Genomic DNA, 23,140 nt, shown 5'->3' on the forward strand with positions numbered 1-23,140 from the left:
TGTTCGCCATAAGTCATAGTCGACTTGGAGGCACATAACAACAACAACATGCATTTATGATAACCAACTTCAGCATTGTGGGAAAATCTGTGTTTTTTATGATAATGATAGTTGAATAGTGAGGTTATTCTTTCAATACCATTCTGCCAGCCCTCCCAGTTTCCTTTTCTGTTAGATTTAAGGTCACCATTTAATTTAGGAAAGCATAAACGTGGCCCTGCCCTCCTTTTTTTAGGGGAGCCCGGCAGACAATCTGTTTAGCGAGTGATGTTTATCCTGAAAAGGATGCAGAGTGGTGGGAGCTACTTCCCTCCCTCTTCCTACACGCCAGGTGTAAGTTCCCTACTAAATCAGAGGGCATTATCCACTTTCTCCACACAGCACACCTTTATGGCACATCCAATTACGCACTCTGAGGGTAAAGTTGCTCTCCACCATAGCAATCTTGATACCCCCTCCACATCAACTGTAGTCCCCAATGAGGTGTCCAGTGCAACGTCTGCTGCAACTTCTTCGGAACGGTTTCGGTTGATGCGGCCTGAGGACACAGACAAGGTGCTTGCGATGATGTGGTCAGCAACGTGTCTTCTTGACCCTTGCCTTTCTTGGCTTATTAAAGTTTGCCAAACGGATCTGACCAAGTGGATCCAGGGTGTGGTCAACGCCTCATTGCAGGAGGGAGTCGTTCCAGCCCCCCTGAAAGAGGCGGTGATCTAACTGCTCCTGAAAAAGCCCACCCTGGACCCATTGGTTTATGACAACTACTGGCCAGTGCAAATACCCCCTTTTTAGGGGCGGTGATTGAGAGGGTTGTGGCGCAGCAACTGCAAGTACTCTTAGATGAAACAGATTCTCTTGTCCCATCCCAGTCTGGGTTCAGGCCTGGTTATGGGACTGAATCGGCCTTGGTCACCCTTATGAATGACGTTTATCGGGAGAAGGACAGGGGGAGTGCGACCCTGTCATTCTTACTTGATCTCTCAGCAGCTTTTCATACCATTGACCATGGTATCCTTTTGGGCCGACTTGGTGAGATGGGTATTGGAGGCACTGTTTTACAGTGGTTTCAGTCCTATCTCCAGGGTCACTCTCAGAGAATAGCATTGAGTGACTCTCTTTTAGCCCCCTGGCAGTTGTGCTGTGGGGTGCCGCAGGGTACCATCTTGGCCCCCATGCTGTTTAACATCTATATGAAGCCCTTGGGAGCAGTCATCAGGAGATTTGGGGTGAGGTGTCAGCAGTATGCTGATGATACCCAGCTCTATTTCTCTGTAACATTTGAACTGGGAGAGGCCGTGCAAGCCCTGGACTGCTGCCTGGACTCGGTGGTGGGCTGGATGAGGGCCAATAAACTGAGTAAATCCTAGCAAGATGGAGGCACTGTAGGTTGGTGGTTCCCGAGTTTGGATAACTGGTCAGTTGCCTGTTTTGGATGGGGTTGTACTCCCTCTGAAAGAGTGGGTCTGTAGTCTGGGGGTGCTCCTGGATCCATCTTTGTCACTAGAGGCCCAGGTGACCTCCGTGCGTAGGACTGCCTTTTACCACCTTTGGTTCGTGAGACAGCTGTGGCTGTTTCTGGACCGGGATGGCCTGACCACTGTTGTCCTAGAACTGGTAACTTCCAGGCTGGATTACTGTAATGCACTCTATGTGGGGCTGCCCTTGAGATTGGCACGGAAGCTGCAGCTGGTGCAAAATGCAGCGGTGAGACAGTTCACTGGGGCAGGGTATCTTCAACATGTCACCCCGCTGCTGAAAGAATTGCACTGGCTGTCCATTTGCTACCGGACCAAGTTCAAGGTTCTAGTTTTGGTGTACATATACAGCTGGGGACCAGGATACTTGAGAGACCGCCTTATCCCTTATATAGCCAGTCAATCGCTGCCATCTGCAGGAGAGGGCCTCCTGCAGATACCGTCTTATCAGGAGGTTCATTCTGCACAATATAGGAAATGGACATTTAGTGTGGCGGCACCTACCCTGTGGAATTCCCTCCCCTTAGATATTAGGCAGGCCCCATCTCTGCTATCTTTCCATAAGAACATAAGAAGAGCCTGCTGGATCAGGCTAGTGGCCTATCTAGTCCAGCATCCTGTTCTCACAGTGGCCAACCAGGTGCCTGGGGGAAGCCCACAAGCAGGACCTGAGTGCAAGAATATTCTCCCCTCCTGAGGCTTCCGGCAACTGGGTTTCAGAAGCATGCTGCCTCTGACTAGGGTGGCAGAGCACAGCCATCATGGCCAGTAGCCATTGACAGCCCTGTCCTCCATGAATTTGTCTAATCTTCTTTTAAAGCCATCCAAGCTGGTGGCCATTACTTCGTCTTGTGGGAGCAAATTCCATAGTTTAACTATGCACTGAGTAAAGAAGTACTTCCTTTTGTCTGTCCTGAATCTTCCAGCATTCAGCTTCTTTGAATGTCCATGAGTTCTAGTATTATGAGAGAGGGAGCACAACTTTTCTCTATCCACTTTCTCAACGCCATGCATCATTTTATACACTTCTATCATGTCTCCTCTGACCTGCCTTTTCTCTAAACTAAAAGGCCCCAAATGCTGCAACCTTTCCTCATAAGGGAGTCGCTCCATCCTCTTGATCATTCTGGTTGCCCTTTTCTGAACCTTTTCCAACTCTATAATATCCTTTTTGAGATGATGCGACCAGAACTGTGCACAGTATTCCAAATGCAGCCGCACCATAGATTTATACCATGGCATTATGATGTCAGCTGTTTTATTTTCAATCCCATTCCTAATTATCGCTAGCATGGAATTTGCCTTTTTCACAGCTGCCGCACACTGGGTCGACATTTTCATCGTGCTGTCCACTACAACCCCGAGGTCTCTCTCCTGGTCGGTCACTGCCACTTCAGACCCCATGAGCGTATATGTGAATTTCAGATTTTTGGCTCCAATATGCATAATTTTACACTTGTTTATATTGAATTGCATTTGCCATTTTTCTCCCCATTCACTCAGTTTGGAGAGGTCTTTTTGGAGCTCTTTGCAATCTCTCTTTGTTTTAACGACCCTGAACAATTTAGTATCATCAGCAAACTTGACCACTTCACTGTTCACTCCTAATTCTAGGTCATTAATGAACAAGTTGAAAAGTACAGGTCCCAATACCGATCCTTGAGGGACTCCACTTTCTACAGTCCTCCATTGGGAGAACTGTCCATTTATCCCTACTCTCTGCTTTCTGCTTCTTAACCAATTCTTTATCCACAAGAGGTCTCTTATTCAATGACTGCTCAGCTTCCTCAGAAGTCTTTGGTGAGGTACCTTGTCGGAAGCTTTTTGAAAGTCTAAGTACACTATGTCCACTGGATCACCTCTATCCATATGCTTGTTGACACTCTCAAAGAATTCTAATAGGTTACTGAGACAGGACTTTCCCTTGCAGAAGCCATCCTGGCTCTGCTTCAGCAAGGCTTGTTCTTCTATGTGCTTAGTTAATCGAGCTTTAATAATACTTTCTACCAGTTTTCCAGGGACAGAAGTTAAGCTAACTGGCCTGTAATTTCCGGGATCCCCCCTGGATCCCTTTTTGAAGATTGGTGTTATATTTGCCACTTTCCAGTCCTCAGGCACAGAGGAGGACCTGAGGGACAAGTTACATATTTTAGTTAGCAGATCAGCAATTTCACATTTGAGTTCTTTGAGAACTCTCAGGTGGATGCCATCCAGGCCCGGTGATTTGTCAGTTTTTATATTGTCTATTAAGGCTAGAATTTCTCGTTACCACTATTTGTCTCAGTTCCTCAGAATCCCTTCCTGCAAATGTTAGTTCAGGTTCAGGGATCTGCCCTAGATCTTCCACTGTGAAGACAGATGCCAAAAATTCATTTAGCTTCTCTGCAATCTCCTTATCGTTCTTTAGTACACCTTTGACTCCCTTATCATCCAAGGGTCCAATCGCCTCCCTAGATGGTCTCCTGCTTTGAATGTATTTATAGAATTTTTTGTTGTTGGTTTTTATGTTCTTAGCAATGTGCTCCTCAAATTCTTTTTTAGCATCCCTTATTGCCTTCTTGCATTTCTTTTGCCAGAGTTTGTGTTCTTTTTTATTTTCTTCATTTGGACAAGACTTCCATTTTTTGAAGGAAGACTTTTTGCCTCTAAGAGCTTCCTTGACTTTGCTCGTTAACCATGCTGGCATCTTCTTGGCCCTGGCGGTACCTTTTCTGATCTGCGGTATGCACTCCAGTTGAGCTTCTAATATAGTGTTTTGAAACAACTTCCAAGCATTTTTGAGCGATGTGACCCTCTGGACTTTGTTTTTCAGCTTTCTTTTTACCAATCCCCTCATTTTTGTGAAGTTTCCTCTTTTGAAGTCAAATGTGACCATGTTGGATTTTCTTTCCAATTGGCCATTTACATGTATGTTTAATTTAATAGCACTATGGTCACTGCTCCCAATCGGTTCAACAACACTTACATCTCGCACCAGGTCCCAGTCCCCACTGAGGATTAAGTCCAGGGTTGCCGTCCCTCTGGTCGGTTCCATGACCAACTGGTCTAGGGAATAGTCATTTAGACTATCTAGAAACTTTGCTTCTTTGTCATGACTGGAACACATATGCGGCCATTCTGTGTCTGGGTAGTTGAAGTCACCCATTACTACCACATTTCCTAGTTTGGATGCTTCCTCAATTTCATATCTCATCTCCAGGTCTCCCTGAGCATTTTGATCAGGGGGACGATAGATTGTTCCCAGTATTAAATCCCTCCTGGGGCATGGTATCACCACCCACAATGATTCTGTGGAGGAGTCTGCCTCCTTTGGGGTTTCGAGCTTGCTGGATTCAATGCCTTCTCTCATGTATAGAGTGACTCCGCCACCAATACGTCCTTCCCTGTCCTTCTGATATAGTTTATATCCAGGGATAACCGTATCCCACTGGTTTTCTCCATTCCACCAGGTCTCCGTTATGCTCACTATATCAATGCTCTCCTCTAAGACGAAGCACTCCAGTTCTCCCATCTTGGTCAGAGGTTCCTAGCATTAGCGTACAGGCACTTGTAAGCAGTGTCTCTCTTCAAGTGTCTTTGGCACTTGTGGTTTGGCCTGTGGTAATTTTGCCCTTCTGAATTGATATCCTGTGCCCCTGCTCTCACAATGCCTACTTCTAGGCCTACCCCTTTTAAAATCTCATCATTTCTTTGGTCTTTATCCCAGGGGGGAGGTTTATTCCAAACCGGACCTTCCTCAGCTCCTGTCGGGTTTCCCCCCTCAGTCAGTTTAAAAGCTGCTCTGCCACCTTTTTAAGGTGGCCTTTTGAAGACTTTCCTCTTCCAACAAGCCTTTTCAGTTGAGACCTATCCCAGTCTGTGTCTGTGTTAGAAATGCTTTTTAATATTTGTTTTAACAATATGTTTTAACCCTTTCTAAAAGATGTTTTAACACTTTTAAAAAAAATGTTTTTAACGTTGGGAGGAAGGGGGGGATATAGATCTAACATAAGACAGACAGACAGACATAAAATACACCCCTGTCTCACACCCTTTTCTATTGGGAACCAATGGGTCTCTCCATATTCTGTCCTTGCAGTAGCCTCTTGTCCAAAGTATAGGTTGCACATCAGGACAGTCAGATGTTGTGGCACCCCCATTTCTTTTAAAGCATTCCATAGTTTTTCATGATCTACACAGTTAAAGGCTTTGCTATCATCTATAAAGCACAGGGTGATTTCCTTCTGAAATTCCTTGCTCTGTTCCATTATCCAATGTATGTTTGCGATACATGTGGTACCTCTTCGCTGTCTAATCCAGCTTGGACATCTCTCATTTCTTGCTCCATATACGGTAGTGTTTGTTGTAGAATCTTGAGCATTACTTTACTTGCATGGGATATTATGGTAATCATTCAAAAATTACTGTATTACCTGAGATCCCCTTTCTTTGGAGTTGGTATATATATTGAACGCTTCCAGTCTGTAGGCCATTGTTTTCTTTTCCATATTTGTTGACAGATTTTTCTCAACATTTGGACAGATACCATCTCAGTAGCTTGTAGCAACTCTATTGGTATGCCATCTGTTCCTGGTGATTGTTTCTTCCACGTATTTTAAGAGTAGCTTTTACCTCACGTTCTACAATTTCTGGTTCTTCATCAAATGGTTCCTCCGTGAATGAATCTGTCATCCTTGCATCTCTTTTATACAGTTCTTCAGTGTATTGCTTCCATCTTCCTTGTATTATACAGCCACGAGAGTGGCTGTATACTATAGCCAGTGTGGATTTTTCACCTTCCAGAATGTTAAATTGAAATTACACCCCAAGCCATTCTGATGCTTCCCATGAGCTCATTTCAAAACAAAACCTTACAAATCTTATAGTCCTGAACTCAGAAACGCTTGCTTAACAGCACTTCCCATTTTCATGGTAATACATAAAACAGTCAGAGAGTCAAGAGTTGAAAGGCTAAAGAGAGAGAAAAAAAACCCAGAGCCCTTTTGGACTTTTTTCTCTCAGAGTTCTCAAAATATGTTGAATTTCATGAAAAATCAGCCATGTTCACAGAGTACCTGTAATCCTAATACTGACCTTGCCCCATACTCTGACCTTCATCTAGTGCAGTTGAAAAGTTGAAAAAATGCCTGGCTGATTTTTAATTAATTTAATAAATTTTGGCTGGAGCCCTATGATAGTGTCGGGCATGCTCAGTAAGAACCAACTGTCAGAGTTCTAAAACCCAGACTCACAGCTGCTGGGCTTGGCTAATCAGGGGGCCACACCCACTCCAGACTTTGATTTCATGTAAGACAGTCATGGCTTCCCCCAGAGGATCCTGGGAAATGTAGTTTGTGAGGGGTGCTGAGAGGAGACTCCAATCCCCTGACAGAGCTCCAGTCTCCTAGCAACTCTCAGCACGCTTTACTAGCTACAATTCCCAGGACTCTGTGAGAGGAGCCATGACTGCCCAAGTGTAATAGAGGCCTGGTGTGGATGTGGCGAGGGACAGCTTTGGTTTAAATTTGGGTGGGAGGTAGGGTTGCCAGGTTCGGGGCCTGAGACTGATCCTGTATCTTTAGGAGAAGAGAAAGTCAGCCAAGTGCAGGTGTTCTTGCAACAAGAGACCTCTTGGTTAGCCTTCCCTTCTGCCTGGTACCCACCCACCCAATCGCGTACCCCCTGCCTGCTCATCCCCCAGGTCAGTGTTGGACTATGACCTGGGAGACCAGGGTTTGAATCCCCACACAGCTATGAAGCTCACTGGGTGACCTTGGGCCAGTCACTGCTTCTCAGCCTCAGAGGAATGCAATTGTAAAACCACCTCTGAATACCATTTACCATGAAAACCCTATTCAAAGGGTTGCCATAACTCCAGTTGACTGGAAGACAGTACATTTCCATTTTCAAACATGATTGTACAGAAATAAATCCCACTGAACTCAAAAAGTATGCAAATGACCAAACCCTCCCTCCCTTCTCCCTCCTATCCCCTCCCTCTTGCCCCTTCCCTCCCCTTCGTTTGCCCCTCCCTCCCCATCCCCTTCCTCGTCCCCATGGTCAGTTTTACCTATCTTAATATGATTGCACGGAAGTGAATACCATTGAACTCCATAAGCATACAAATGATCAAACCTGCCCTCCACTCCCCCTTCCTTTGCCCCCCCCCAATATGCTCCTTCTCTTTCCCCTCCTCCTCCCCAATGGTCAGTTTTATCTATCCTAATCATGATTGCATAGGAGTAAATCCGATTGAACTCAATAATCATGCAAATGATCAGACCTGCCTTTCCCCTCCTTCCCTTTCCTCTCCCTTCCTCCTCCCCTCCCCTCTTCCTTCTTCCTCCTCCCCTGCCCACTTCAGCCCCCCATCCCTCCCCCCGGTCAGTTTTACCTACCCTAAGCATGATTGCATGGGAGTAAATCGCACTGAACTCAATAAATATGCAAATGATCACATCTGTCCTTCTCCCCTCCCCCTCCTGCCTGCTCCCATCCCAGTCCTCCCCTCTGCCTTTCTTCCCCTCCCTCCTCCCCCTCGCTTCCCCATCCCCTGTGGTCAGTTTCACCTATCCTAAGCATAATTGCAGGGGAGTAAATCCCACTGAACTCAATAAGCATGCAAATGATCAATCCATTCTCAGCAAACTTGCACAGGATCCCGTTAATTACCTCCCAGATTAAAAAGCAGGGAAATTCACTAATTGGCAAAAAAAACCTTGTGGTTTAAGAACGTACCTATAGCGCACAGCTATTTCTGTCAAACTTTCAAAAGCAGGGAAATTGGGCAGCTATAGTGAATGCAGCAGGGGAGCTGGAGACCTGAACTCCTCTCTGAGATATTGGACTGCCCTACAAATTGGTCAAAATGCAAACACCATTTGGGTTGGTCTTTCACAGTCCAATCCACTTCCTGTGTAGCTTGGAAGAATTTGGTAACCGTATTCTGCAAATACTCACTCTTTCTTACAGCTACTCTGTTCTGCTGAGGTGCTGTGATTTCATACTTAATTCTTTTCGCAAAGAAAAACCTCTGCAGTTGCTCAGACAGAAACTCTCCTCCTCTGTCTGATCTAATTCCTGCTATCCGTGTTTTATACTTTGCCTCCACCCATGCTATATGGTGTTTAAGCGTTTCAGCAGCCTCAGCTTTGTTCTTTAACAAATAAACAAATGAGAACCTTGTAAAGTCGTCCACCAGGACAAAGTAAAATTTGGCTTGTTCCTTTGTTTGTTTAAATGGTCTTGCTAAATCCATATGCATCAATTGAAATGGTCTTTGGGTGTTACTTCTCCTTTCCTTGTTTATTGGAGCAGCTGTGGCTTTCCATTCATTACAGATTTCACAGCTTATATATGCAGGGCAGCTTTTAAATTGCAAGTCTGCACTGTGTTTTTGTGTTTTAACCAATGCTCCAAAACTTACATGCCCAAACCTGCTATGGTAATTGTGAATACATTGCTCATATGGGTATTTGTTTTCAATTACATTAACCTTTTTCACTTCCTTGTTTTCAATCATGAATAATGCGTTGTGCACCTTTCCCTTTACACATATATTTTCCTTTCTGATTTCACACTCTCTGCTATTGAAACATACATTGTACCCCATGTCATTCAATCTCATTACTGACATAATATTTCGTTCCAAACTTGGCACATACAGTACATTTGTAACTAAAGTATTCAGACAAGCAAAATACACTGCCCCTATCCCTTTAATTTTCCTGCTGCTTCCATCTGCTAGGAAAACGTTCTGCTGTTTTGCAGGGGTAAGTTTTTGAAACAGTTCAGCGTCTTTTGAGAGAAAGGCTGTTGATCCTGAATCAAGGACCCACAACGTGCTGTTTTCTTCTTGCGTCTTTCTTCCACTCACGACATGCACTGCAAATGGTTCAGAACTCTTTCTGCTTTTCTTGTCTGCGTAGGTGGGAAGGGGAACCACACTTGTAACACCGTCTCTGCCCATACGCCCTGCTACCTTCTTCAGTCTGTTCCTTCTTTTCTTTGCTGCCTTGCTTGCTTCTCTCTTGTCTCCGCTCAGCCTCTTGTAGCAGCTTTGTAGTCAAGTAATTTACATCCAGCTCTCGGTCGGGTAAGGTTTCAATCGCACTTATGACTGCATCCCATGACTCATTCAAAGTTGAAAGAATTATGTACATCTTTTGTTGTGGCGTGTGGTGCACATCTAAGTCCTCTAACTCTGCAAATAACCTCAGCATTTTCTGTAGGAGTGTTTGCATTGCCTCGCCCTCTTTATAACGAGCTTGATACAGCCTCCTCGCGAGTAAAACTCTGCTGCCTGCTGTATCCCTTGTGTTTGCACGTCTAAGGGCTTCCCAAACATCTTTTGCAGTAGTTAGTCCTCTCACATTAATTAACTGAGAGTCTTCTAAAGATAATATGAGCAAAGCTCTTGCCTTTTCCTCTGCTCTTATCCACTCTGGTGGGGGTCTTGAGGGACTGTCTTCAGACACGGTTTTCCACACACCCTCTTTCACGAGAAGCATCTCTGCCTTTACTCGCCAATAAGCGTAGTTGGAGTTGTTCAGTCTCTCCAAGGGTATTGACGAGCTTCCAGACGTTGCCATTTCGCCTCTGTTCAGCTGTAGGTAACGCAGACCTTGTTCCTTTGGTTCTTGCTTCCTCTGGAACCTGTGGAGCTTCAGAGCTTGTAGTAAGCTGGGCCCATAACCCTTGTTGCGCTCTAATGCCCTGAACCAACTGGCCAGCTGCCCTTGTTGCACAGGACACAGTGCGGAGTACCACGCCCTTCAGCAAAAGAATCACAGTCCAGAGTTGTTTGCAAATAACAAATACCTTTATCCAACACACCAACGAACACAGCTTATCTCCTATTACCCCCCACACAAACTGTTCAGTGCTTCTGGGCTTTATGCCCAGCCAACTGATATGCTGCAGCTGTGTGGCCTTACATTGTTAACCCCTTTCAACCTCGGGGAATGATTCTGCAACAACACTCAACAGTTCCTCTCAGATAGGATCCATCCTAGGTTTGGACATTCTAGCTGTGCATAAGTACTGGACTGTCCACCTTACGTGGAGGAACAAGAGCACAGATTTTTGTTAAAATTGTCTCTCTCTACATCTCTTCTCACAACCTGTTACCAAGCACTGCTAAAATAACTCCATACAAGGCCTCGACCTTTGACAGTCAAACATGATATCAACAGAGCTCCAAGAGATATGTTTTCATAGCACAAATCATGATATATTCACAGGATTTCTCCACAGCATTTTATCTCCTTTTCTTTTCATTCCCTCAGGATACATCTGGGGTGTCAAGGCTGAGGGAGAAACATCTGAAGTATCACTGGAAAAAGATGAGCAGCTGCAGGGGCAGAAACTGAGGAGTCAAGATGGAGCAAAGAGACAAGAGGAGAGACAAACTCACACCGGCGACAAACCTTATCAATGCTTGGAGTGTGGAAAGAGCTTCAGGTGGAGAAACGCCCTTACAGTGCATCAAAGAACTCACACAGGGCATAAACCCTATAAATGCTTCATGTGTGGAAAGAGCTTCAGGTGCAGTAGCACCTTTACTCATCATCAAAGAACTCACACTGGAGAGAAACCTTATAAATGTTTTGAGTGTGGAAAAAGCTTCAGTGACAGTAGCAACCTTACCTCACATCAAAGAACTCATACAGGAGATAAACCTTATAAATGCATGGAGTGTGGAAAGAGCTTCAGTGACAGTAGCCACCTTACTTCGCATCAAAGAACTCATACAGGGGACATACCTTATAAATGCTTGGAGTGTGGAAAGAGCTTCAGGTGCACTGGCCACCTTACTTCACATCAAAGAACTCACACAGGGGACAAACCTTATAAATGCTTTGAGTGTGGAAAAAGCTTCGGTGACAGTAGCAACCTTACCTCACATCAAAGAACTCACACAGGAGACAAACCTTATAAATGCATGGAGTGTGGAAAGAGCTTCAGTGACAGTAGCCACCTTAATTCGCATCAAAGAACTCATACAGGGGACAAACCTTATGCATGCTTGGAGTGTGGAAAGAGCTTCAGTCAGAGTAGCCACCTTACTTCACATCAAAGAACTCACACGGGGGACAAACCTTATAAATGCTTGCAGTGTGGAAAGAGCTTCAGGTGGAGTAGCCACCTTACTTCACACCACAGAACTCACACAGGGGACAAACCTTATAAATGCTTGCAGTGTGGAAAGACCTTCAGGTGGAGAAGCAACCTTACTTCGCATCAAAGAACTCACACAGGGGACAAACCTTATAAATGCTTTGATTGTGGGAAAAGCTTCAGTGACAGGAGCACCCTTACTAAACATCAAAGAACTCACACAGGGGAAAAACCTTATAAATGCTTGGAGTGTGGAAAAAGCTTCAGTGAGAGATGCTCCCTTACGGTGCATCAAAGAGTTCACACCGGGGACAAACCTTATGCATGCTTGGAGTGTGGAAAGAGCTTCAGGTGGAGTAGCCACCTTACTTCACATCAAAGAACTCATACAGGGGACAAACCTTATAAATGCTTCGATTGTGGGAAAAGCTTCAGTGACAGGAGCACCCTTACTAAACATGAAAGTACTCACACAGGGGAAAAACCTTATAAATGCTTGGAGTGTGGAAAGAGCTTCAGGTGGAGTAGCCACCTTACTTCACATCAAAGAACTCACACAGGAGACAAACCTTATAAATGCATGGAGTGTGGAAAGAGCTTCAGTCAGAGTGGCCACCTTACTTCGCATCAAAGAACTCACACAGGGGACAAACCTTATGCATGCTTGGAGTGTGGAAAGAGCTTCAGTCAGAGTAGCCACCTTACTTCACATCAAAGAACTCACATGGGGGACAAACCTTATAAATGCTTCGAGTGTGGAAAAAGCTTCATTGAGAGATGCTCCCTTACGGTGCATCAAAGAGTTCACACAGGGGACAAACCTTATGCATGCTTGGAGTGTGGAAAGAGCTTCAGGTGGAGTAGCCATCTTACTTCACACCACAGAACTCATACAGGGGAAAAACCTTATAAATGCTTGGAGTGTGGAAAGAGCTTCAGTGACAGTAGCACCCTTCTGGTGCATCAAAGCACTCACACAGGGGAAAAACCTTACAAATGCTTGCAGTGTGGAAAGAGCTTCAGGTGGAGAAGCAACCTTACTTCGCATCAAAGAACTCATACAGGGGACAAACCTTATAAATGCTTAGAGTGTGGAAAGAGCTTCAGTCGGAGTAGCACCCTTACTTTGCATCACAGAACTCATACAGGGGACAAACCTTATAAATGTTTAGAGTGTGGAAAGAGCTTCAGTCGGAGTAGCCACCGTACTTCACATCAAAGAACTCACACGGGACAAACCTTATAAATGCTTGGATTGTGGAAAGAGCTTCAGTCAAAGAAGCTGAATGTTGGAAGATTCAGGACAGACAAAAGGAAGTACTTCTTTACTCAGCACATAGTTAAACTATGGAATTTGCTCCCACAAGATGCAGTAATGGCCACCAACTTGGATGGCTTTAAAAGAAGATTAGACCAATTCATGGAGGACAGGGCTATCAATGGCTACTAGCCATGATGGCTGTGCTGTGCCACCCTAGTCAGAGGCAGCATGCTTCTGAAAACCAGTTGCCGGAAGCCTCAGGAGGGGAGAGTGTTCTTGCACTTGGGTCCTGCTTGCGGGCTTCCCCCAGGCACCTGGTTGGCCACTGTGAGAACAGGATGCTGGACTAGATGGGCCACTGGCCTGATCCAGCAGGCTCTTCTTATGTTCTTATGTTCTTATGTTCAGTCAGAGTGGCCACCTTACTTTGCATCACAGAATGCATACAGGCAACAAACATTTTACATGCTTGGAGTGTTGAAAGACCTTTCGTCAGAATGGCTATCTTTAGGCACATCAAAGGATCTGTACAAGGGAAGAGATGTATAAATGCTTTGATTGTGGAAAAAGCTTTAAACAGAGTTCAACTCTTTCTTTGCATCAGAGTATCCATACGGGGAAGCTGGGCTACCAACAGGATCTTTATGGGGAGTCTTCTTCTCTTAGCTTAACCACACACTGTTCCTCTTCCCTTCACCTGTATCTTTGTGGCCTGTCAGTTTTTCCTTTGCAGAGACAGAGACATTTTTGCTTTTACAGAGTTGGGTGAGCACCCAAGATGGATGCTGAGTCCAAGGTGGCTGCAGAAGCCAAAATGGCCTCTCAGTTGTCCACTTTTTCCCCATCATATCTCCCTCTCTGGCAGTTTCTAGCTGCCAGATTCAATATTCAATTAAGGACATTTCATGTATTACTTTATCTACTTCCTCTAGATCCTCTGTCATTGTTACCTCCATGTGCATCATTCGAACATCAGTTTTTGTGATGGACTTAGTAGTCTTTGCCACACAGCATCTAATACAACATAACACCAACTGGATTATTACATATATGAGCACAAGCAAACATTATCCCATTATAACATATTTTAGCAGATTTTTTCCTAGGCCTCCTAGCCATCCACCTGGATTTGGTAGCCATCCCCACCAATCAAAATCGCTACTCCGGTCAACATAAGCTACTGCTGCTATTTGCTCAGCATGATCTATTATGGAGTTGGCATGGGATTCAATCTCTCCAGCTGAACTGTTTATGTAGGAACAACATTTGCTCCCAAGGATGGCACAAGTTCCTCAGTCCGTAGCGAGGAAATAGTCCACCTCCATCCTGTTTTGGAGAACCGTTTTCCTTACTTGGGTTTGGGTTGCCAGAGGGGTCTTTATAGCCTTAGAGGCCACAGGAAGAGCTTCTTTGATCTCATTTGCAAGAATTTCCACCAGATTGAAGTCTCAATACTCCAGAACCTATGGCGGCCGTGCCAGCCAAGGGCAGGAAAGACCACTCTATTACTCAGCCCATCTTTAAGTGCCTGCGGTTTTCTATGTTCCATTGTGCAGATTGGTGAGCAGGGTTTGATTTCTCTCTTTTTTCTCTGATTGGTGAGGCTCTCTTGTTCCTGATTCTACCACCTGGGGGGTACCTGAGTGATTCTGACAGCTGGTATAAGCCAGGCAACATAGCAGGAGCCAATCCAATATTTTGGCAATACTTCATAGGCTTTATTTCCACAGACCCAATCATGTCCTACTAGAGCTTCCCATGGGCCTTTGTTGAAGGGGGAAAGACTATGTTTTCGATGGTTGAACTTATGGAACCTTTGGTAGTAGGGACCAGCCATTTCCTGCCAAGGAACACCACCACCTGGATCATGAGGGTTGCTAGTTCTGTTCCGAAAACAGACTCCCCAATCATTCAGGTATTTCCAATCCCATACCTGATGACCAGCAGAATTGGCAAAGGCAGAAGAATGGATCATGTTATCAATAGAATAGTTACAGGAAGCATGAAAATCATGATCATGTTGGCAGAAAGTGATATTCTGCGTGTGGTTATAATGGAGAATTTTATATATCCACACATATAAACATAGAGATTAGAAGGCATATGTTTATGAAATATAATAAAATCACAAGGAACTAAGCAAAAAGGCCCAGTCCTATGAGACCCTAAAATCTAGTCTCATAGAGAAGCAAGTTCAGCTTGAACTTCTCAACTCATGAAATGAAGCAAACAGGACTGTGTGTGTGATTAACTTTAATTAATGGGTATATTGTTCGGAAGCAAATGAGCATGTAACCCATGATTGATATTTTAAACTGTTTGATGCTGGGAAATTAATTATTAGTGAAATAGTTGCCAATCATAAAAGGTAAAAGAGAGAGAGAGACAAGCATTTCAGACCGCTGTTAAACTCTGCTTTATTATTTAGATACAAAGTTATTTTACATAACAAGAAGCAGTTGTTGTTGTTATGTGCCTTCAAGTCAATCAGTTTCTCCATATTCTGTCCTTACAGTAGCCTCTTGTCCAGAGTATAGGTTGCGCCTCAGGACAACGAGATGGCTTTTACCCTGCATTTAGATCACTGGGACTTCAGACTTAGTAAAATAAGAAAAGCTACTTTATTTTTAGAAATACATAGTAGATAGGAAAGGCATACCTACTTCTAACTAACCAAGTTGGAGGCGCAACGCCCAGACGTGGGAGTTGCCCTCGTGGCTCAGGAGGGAGAGAGGAACGTCTCTGCTCTTCCAGATAGTTGGAGAAGAGAGGGAGGAAGGAGGAGGGGCAGATAAGCTTCCCTGAGACAAATCAGTCTGCAACGGAAGGAAGACAAGTCAGAGCACAGCACAGGTGAAGGTAGCCAAGCCTAGCCAGCTGGAGGACCCTCACGCTCTCTCCCTTATATTAACATCAGCAAGAACAACTCATCAGTGGCTCTTGCCACACTCCCAACACTGCTAACTGTGAGCATGGATTGTCTCCAGAAGAGATTTTGAGGCATGGCCCACGTGCATGCCCTTTTCACCACCTTTTCTCTCTCATCCTTCCACGTTAAAGTTAGCGGATGGAGCCTTGTTGAAGTACTGCTATGTATTAATGGATGCTGTTAGAACATTGCATTCATAGGTCAAAGAGGCCTTTTCAGAGCCCCTCACGGAGCCTGGTCATCCCACTCTTGGTGGCAAAGTCCATATCTAGTGACTCTGATGGCCCGTTCTGCCATCAAGGTGCACACAATTGGACATGTGTCACAGCGCAAGAAAGTTGGAGCTGAACCCAGAGGCCTACCTTCTGAACCTCTACCGACTGATTCGGTACCTGATGCAAGTGAAACAAAGTAGGTATGGCTTTCCTATCTACTATGTATTTCTATAAATAAAGTACCTTTTCTTATTTCTCCTACCTTCCCTTAGGGAAGGTAAGGGAAGGGGGCTTCTACGTCTGCCAAGTGGAGCACTGGGGCCTCCCCAAGGGGAGCACGGAGAAGATCTGGCGTAAGCGCACAGGAGCCTCTTTGGGCTTCTCTCTGGATGTAAAAAAAAATTTAAAAAATCAGAGTAATTTATGGAAATTAAGGACCCTTGCACTTTTCCTGCCAGCTGTGGGGCACGGTAAGGTGCTCAGCCCCCTTCTGGGGTTTCAGGAGGTAGATAGTGCCTCTCGTTTGAATTTTCCTAGTGTTTCTGAAGGCTTAGAAACTTGTAATTTTTTTGTTTTTTAAAAAATAACATGGGATTTGCTTATGGGCAGCTTTTGGGACGCCTTTCTTTGGCAGGAACTTGAGTAATGAATGGCACTTTGGGATTGGTGGGACAACCACCCCTCAGCTGGGGATCAGGTGGTGGGGAGATGCACAGAGCCCATCCTTCCCCCTCTCCTGTCTCTTTGTACCGCCACCCACCCCCAGATTCCAAGGCGCCATCTCCCATCCCTGAGATGATGGAGAATGTGCTCTGTGCCCTGGGCTTGGCCGTTGGCATTCTGGGCATCATCGCGGGCACCATCTGTTTGGTTTCAGTGGAATAGGAACGGTTTGTAGTCCTATTTCTTAGCAAAGTGTAGACGCAGGAGCGGAACTGAGAATAGCCAGGCCCACCTTCATCTTATGTACACTAGTTAAATAAACAACAGACAGTCTTCTTAGGTAAAAAGTATAAAGAAGGTTTATGGATCACTGAGACTTAAGACTCAGTAAAACAAGAAAGGCTCCTTTATTTCTAGAAATACGTAGTAGATAGGAAAGGCATACCTAGTTCTAACTAAGTTGGAGGCTCAACGCCCAGACGTGGGAGTTGCCCTCGTGGCTCAGGAGAGAGAGACCAGAGACAAAGGCGTCTCCTCTCTCTCAGACAGTCGAAGAAGAAGACGAAGGAGGGACGGGTCAGCTTCCCTGAGCATATTAGTTTGCCATGGAAGGAAGTCAGGCAGAGAACAGCACAGGTAAAAGTAGGCAAGCCTAGCTGGCTGGGGGACCCTCACTCTCTCTAGCTCCTTGCGCAGAGGGATGGATTGTTGAACCTGTTGGAAGTGGGGCAAGAGCAACTCCAGTTCGGGGTCTTTTGTTTGTATTCCAGAAGGAACCCAAACTGGAGTTGCTCTTGATGGAGGACCCCTCAAGCATCCTGGTCCCAAGCAATTTGGGCCCTGGAGAGTGAGGAGGGGAAATGGATTTTTATATATTCACACATATAAACATTGATGTGAAAGGTACAGCTTTATGAAATATAATAAGATCACAAGGAGCTAAGGAATCAAACAAAGAAGGCCACAGGCTTTCCGATCACAGAAAAGGAATTCAGTTGCACTGGCCAAATCATGACAGCGAAGGAAGTATGTGCGTACGATTAATGTCATATTGTTGATGAGCAAGTGAGGAAAGTGACTAGTGCTGGGGGAGCTGATTAGCTCTTCCCATGGTAAAAATGAGGGGTTTAGTTAAGATTATGGAGAATTCACATACCCTTTTAGTTTATACGTTTGCTTTTATGTAGATATATAAAATTAAGAAAATATATCCAGAGGATCATAACATCCTAGAATCCTGTGGGTGAAACCTGGTTATCAGGCAAGGGTCACGTTCACCTCACTGTGAGTGACTACCCTTAATGAGTATTTTGTGTGTATAATCTTTTCATTAATGTATTTTTCACTATTTGGTCTTGGGAAAACAGATTATTAGAGATTCCTGGTTTGGAATGCTGTAGAGATATGGCAAGTCTTCATAACAGAATCAAAGTGGAAGGGACATAAAATCTGGGTTTGATACTGATTTTTAGAATAGCATGATGTGTGTAATTTTACTTCATCGATGTAACTGTGTTCTCGAGGTGAGAGGTATTCTGGGGTGGTCTGCCTTTCTTCATCCCTCTGTGTTTGATGGAGAGTGGCTGGCTCAGAATTACCCTTTCCCTAACTGTGGTCCCTAATCACTGTCTATACTGTGTGGCTTTCACCAATATGGTGATTTAAAAGTAACCTTTTCTCTATAGCAGTGTACTTATAAGTGGAATTTCATACAGAACTTCCAGTCACTCTAAGGGGAACCAAACTTGGCCTTGCATCATGGTGATAGTTAAAGGAACGTGTTGTCACATCCTGGGATGTCCCTGGCCAGCTTGGCTGATCAGGAGCCACGATGGACTGGAATGTATGGTACAAAGCCACCAGTTACGTATGACAGTAGAATAGTGGGAATATCTGTCAAGGGGACAGAGTTGTTATTAAATATAATAAATAACAGAATACAAGAAACACAACTATACTATTTATTTTAAAATCTTTATTTTATTTATTTATTGCATATTTTAAGATGTTTTCATTTATTTTATCGTTCTTTAAAATGTATTCTCTGATATATTTATTTATTTATTTTAATTTATTGTACTTTTAATTAATTTTAAGATAAAATAAAATAAGACCAGCTTTCGAATCCCCACCCAGCCATGAAGCTCCCTGGGTGACCTTGGGCCAGTCACTGCCTCTCAGCCTGAGAGGGAGGCAATGGTGAACCCCCTCTGAACACCGCTTGCCAGGAAAACCCTATTTGTAGCATCACCATAAGTCGGAATCAACTTGAAGGCAGTCCATTTCATTTTTCATTTCATACATCTTTATTTTAAAGTAAGAAATGGAAAAGTTATAATGTTTTACAAAAGATCTTCAAGTGTATTTATCATTGTGACAGTGCTAGAATATGACAGATTTATTATTTATTTAACCCATTAAATAAGCAGATGTAAAAATGGACCTGAAAGTAGGTCATCATGACATGACCTGCCCACTAGTCTAGAGCCCCGCCACCTTGAAAACAGTTCCAGGCTCACTGATGTCCACTATCCATCTTCTTCCACAGTCGCTCCTTCATCAACAGTGGTGTGCCCTAGAAATCCGGTGGAACTGGGGGACCCCAACATCCTCATCTGCTCCGTGGACCGGTTCTCTCCCCCGGTGCTGAACATCACCTGGCTGAAGAACAATGAGGTGGTCTCGCAGGGCATGGAGGAGACGGAGTTCTACCCCAGCTTGGACAACACCTTCCACAAGTTCTCCTACCTCACCTTTGTCCTGGAGCAGGGGGACTTCTACGTCTGCCAGGTAGAGCACTGGGGCCTCCCCGAGAGGAGGACGGAGAAGATCTGGCGTAAGCTAGATCTGACCTTCTCCCTGCTTTGAAAATCAGAAATCTAGATTCTGAACTCATAAGAAATACATTCTAAAGATCTGAGCAACTTCAACATGTTTCCTCTTTTGCACAATTTACTCTGTTTTTGCCAGCTGTAGGGGGAGGAAGGAGACTTTACTTTTTTTACACACCTTTTTCTGCTTCAAAGAATTTTGCTTTTTCAGACGTGCCATGTGACTGAAAAGGGAGATTTTATACAGAGATAGTCAGTGGTGGAGGGATGTCTATCCACTAGAAAGACAGGGTGGGGAATGTTAGCCATAAAAACTGGAGGAGAAAAGGGATCTCTGCAGCCACAAGGTCTAGAAACTTATCTTAAACATTGTTTTTTAAAAAAAGAGAGAGACATATTCTATTCTCTGGGTGCCACATGCTACACCAGACACCTGATCCCACTAGAGCAAGACTGCAGAGGGGCACCCAAAGGAGGAAATGGCTCCCAGCTAACCAGCCCCTCTCGTTCCCTTCCAGATAACCAAGAAGGAGACAGGTAGCCCTTTCCTGACGGTTTCTCTGCAGTGCCCTGAAATGCATCTCCCAAGACTTTGTTTCTTCAGTCAGCTGGAAGGACCTGCTACTTGCTTGCCCATGTGCTCACCTGGCCTGCTCTGCCCTCCCCAAAGCACCCCACTGGCATCAAAAGAGCAACAGAGAGTCGAAGGCTGATGTGGCATCAGTGCATCTGGGGAACTCCACGCTGGTGTATTTCAGCATCAGCCAAAGAACTCAGATATGCCATACTTTTAAAAAGATGGTTTCTGCTTGCCATAGGACAGGATGAGGGCCTCTGAGGGGCATTGTACTGTTCCCATTCACAACCCCCCCTGCAACGTCTCAGATTTTAGTGGGCACTTCCACTTTTTAAAGCCTCATGCCACATTTATTAGAGCAGAAATGTATTAGTTTCTACAACCAAAGATTAAACGTTTTAGGATGCTATCTTGTCTATGCAATATCAGGTACAGAATGCACACCCCTGTGAGAACCCTGACCTAGGAGGGTTAATTCCCGCTCTTTCCATCTGCAGGACGATGCAAGCGAGACCCTCTGCTCGGGTGATGAGGCTGCACAGTGTCCAGGGCAGATTCCTTGGCTTGGACTTGGGGTGCTAACACTCCCCAGTCATGGGCTCTCCCCATCTGATGCCCAGGGGTGCAGGTCTCCTCCTGGCCCTGTCAGAGGCGGGTATGTCATATTCTGGAGAGTTGGAGGGGAGGGGGCTTCTTGCCTTGCATTGAGGGCATCTGCAGGGCACAAGGAGACCCTGTGCCAACAGCCACATTTGCAACAAAGTGTGGCAATTCATCCACACCACAATCACCCCCATCTCCAGTTTTTGGAGAGAGGTTTGCTCAGTTCTGTGAGCTACACTGCAGTGACCTCAGGTGCTTGATCCATCGCTGTCTACAGGCCCCAATATCATATTCATCCAGGTACAGAAATGTCTGTCTGAAGAGAAGGCTCTCTTTTCTCCTGCAAAATATTCCAGGTGGCATCTGCACAATCCAAACTCTGTTGTTCATAGACATGCGCCATGTTTCCAAAAACAATGAATAAAATTCAGATTTTGAGGATGTGTCTTCAGTGGTTTTAATCTTCTGTGAAGCTCTGAATACATATTGCACATTATAAAGGCAAACCGTTCAGGGAGGAAGCCTGCCTTGCAAACCATGCAAGTTCCTGAACCAAACGGAGGTTTCCAGGCTGGACTCATATCACACATGACAAAGCAAGAACATTTGGGACAATTTGAATCAGTCAGGGTAAGGCTGAGAGAGGATGGGTATAAAACTGAGGCAGGGGAGCGGGTCAATGGGTGCCAGCAAGGTGCATGTCATGTGTCCGTATCATGCATCAAGTGTGGCTTCCCAGGGATTGTTCCTGGGTCTGGTGCTGTTCAATATCCTCTTTCAACTTCAGGAGAACAAAAGGAGAGGAAACTCTTTGCAAAGGACACAGACTTGCAAGGGGCTGCGTAGCGGTGAGGGAACAAGATTGACACTGAGATGGCCTCCCTCCAAAGTGGTGAGATGGGGGAGGGCCATATCATGGCATTAAGTGGGGGCTGGGGGTGGGTGTTAGAGAGAGACCAGACCTCAGAGTGGGAGGGGCAACTGGAAATAGGAAATGCCACATGGGTACTAACTGATTAGAAGCAGGTGGGGGAAGCCCCAAGCGTTGCTGAACTACAACTCCAATCCTCCTCCTCCCTGGCCGTTGGCCATACTTCCTGGGGCTGATGGGAGTTTTAGTTCAACAACATCCGGACGGCCAAATGTCCACTCAGTAGAAGTGCCCAGGAGGGCCCTGCAGAAGACCAGGTCGATCAAGAGGGCCCCTGAACATGGAACGTCTGGATGACCCAGTTCTGAAGAAGTTTTGGACTCCCTCTTCCCTGGAGAAATGCCCCTCCTAGCCTGAAGCAGCCTGGGATGTTCTATGACAATCACAAGTCTTCAGTTTTGCAAAAGCAAAACCTTTTGTTGCCTGTGAGCATATGGTGATTGGTGGCAACACCTGCAATCAGCCCAAATAAAAGAAACAAGGCATGTGCTGTGCTCATCTTGTTTTAGCAGGGAGGAAGCAACAATATTAAGACAAAAGAGGAAGGCCAAACAAGAGATGGATTGATTCCATCAAGGAAGCCACAGACCTGAACTTACAAGTTCTGAACAGGGTGGTTCACGGCAGATGCTCTTGGAGGTCGCTGATTCATAGGGTGGCTATAAGTTGTAGTCGCCTTCAAGGCACGTAGCAACAATTTTCAAGAGGTTTTTAGTGTTTTATAATTTTTTTGCTGCCCTGGGCTCTCTTTGAGAAGAAGGGTGAGATATAGATTTAACAAATACTAATTAAATAAAGAGAATGAGACAAACTTCATGGAGAATAAGGCTATCAGTGGCTACTAGCCATAATGGCTCTGTTCTGCCTCTATAGGCAAGGCAGTATGCTTCCCAATACCAGTTGTTGGAAACTGCAGAAGGGGAGAGTGGTCTAGCCTTCCGGTCCTGCTTGTGGGCTTCCCATTGAGGCCTCTGGTGGCCTCTGTGAGACCAGGATGCTGCACTAGAAGGGCCACTGGCCTGTTCTAGCAGGGCTCTCATGTACTTACGTTCTGATATTTGTTTAACCTGAGTATATACATTTACTTAAATCACCCAATTTGAACGAGTAATAATGGACAGTGGTCTTAGTGGGAAGAGGATAGCGTTACAAAACTATAAAATAATGCTAGAACCCCAAATGGGGTCCCCGTGTGCGACTAAAAGACTTTGGGGGGATGATCTACAGATACTCATAGGGAAGCTTGGAGGGTGGCAACAAGAAAAAGGGCTTTTTCAGTGGTGGCCCCTGACTTATGAAACAGTCTCCCTAAGCAGATACGCCTGGCGCCAACACTTCTTCCGGCGCCAGGTTAAAACTTTCCTCTTCGCCCAGGCATTTTAATATGTTTTAGTATGTGTTGGAATTGTTTTATTTTTTAAAAAACATTTTAAATCTTTTAATGTGTTTAAATTGTTAATATGTGTTTATTGTATTTTGATGTTAGTCTTGTGCACCGCCCACAGAGCTTTGGCTATGGCGCGGTATATAAGTTTAATAAATAAATAAATAAATACA

The 23,140-nt window shown here is 44.9% G+C and overlaps 2 protein-coding genes across 2 annotated transcripts in view; both read left to right on the plus strand.

The window, feature by feature from the left end:
* Positions 1-14,168, plus strand: part of LOC133381806 (zinc finger protein 345-like) — a 44,226-nt gene extending 30,058 nt beyond the window's left edge. Inside the window, exon 6 of the mRNA XM_061621278.1 lies at positions 10,742-14,168. Within this exon, the coding sequence (XP_061477262.1) occupies positions 10,742-12,819 (2,078 nt within the window). The 3' untranslated portion in view covers positions 12,820-14,168. The remainder of the gene's footprint in view (positions 1-10,741) is intronic.
* Positions 14,169-14,426: 258 nt separating this feature from the next.
* LOC133381874 (HLA class II histocompatibility antigen, DP alpha 1 chain-like) lies at positions 14,427-21,097 on the plus strand. Its single transcript, XM_061621440.1, has 3 exons — positions 14,427-16,174; positions 19,190-19,431; positions 19,991-21,097. The coding sequence occupies exons 1-3, from the start codon at positions 16,081-16,083 to the stop codon at positions 20,183-20,185; spliced, it is 531 nt and encodes a 176-aa protein (XP_061477424.1). The 5' UTR covers positions 14,427-16,080; the 3' UTR covers positions 20,186-21,097.
* Positions 21,098-23,140: the final 2,043 nt, after the last annotated feature.

This window comes from Rhineura floridana, chromosome 3 (genome assembly GCF_030035675.1).
Source record: "Rhineura floridana isolate rRhiFlo1 chromosome 3, rRhiFlo1.hap2, whole genome shotgun sequence".
NCBI lineage: Eukaryota > Metazoa > Chordata > Lepidosauria > Squamata > Rhineuridae > Rhineura > Rhineura floridana.

Bases quoted from the DNA above. Each gene is read 5' to 3' on its own strand.
- LOC133381874 (XM_061621440.1), top strand. From the start codon at position 16,081: ATGTGTCACAGCGCAAGAAAGTTGGAGCTGAACCCAGAGGCCTACCTT. The intron at 16,175-19,189 runs GTAGGTATGGCT...CTTCTTCCACAG, and splicing joins CCTGATGCAAGTGAAACAAA to TCGCTCCTTCATCAACAGTG. The intron at 19,432-19,990 runs GTAGAGCACTGG...GTTCCCTTCCAG, and splicing joins GGGACTTCTACGTCTGCCAG to ATAACCAAGAAGGAGACAGG.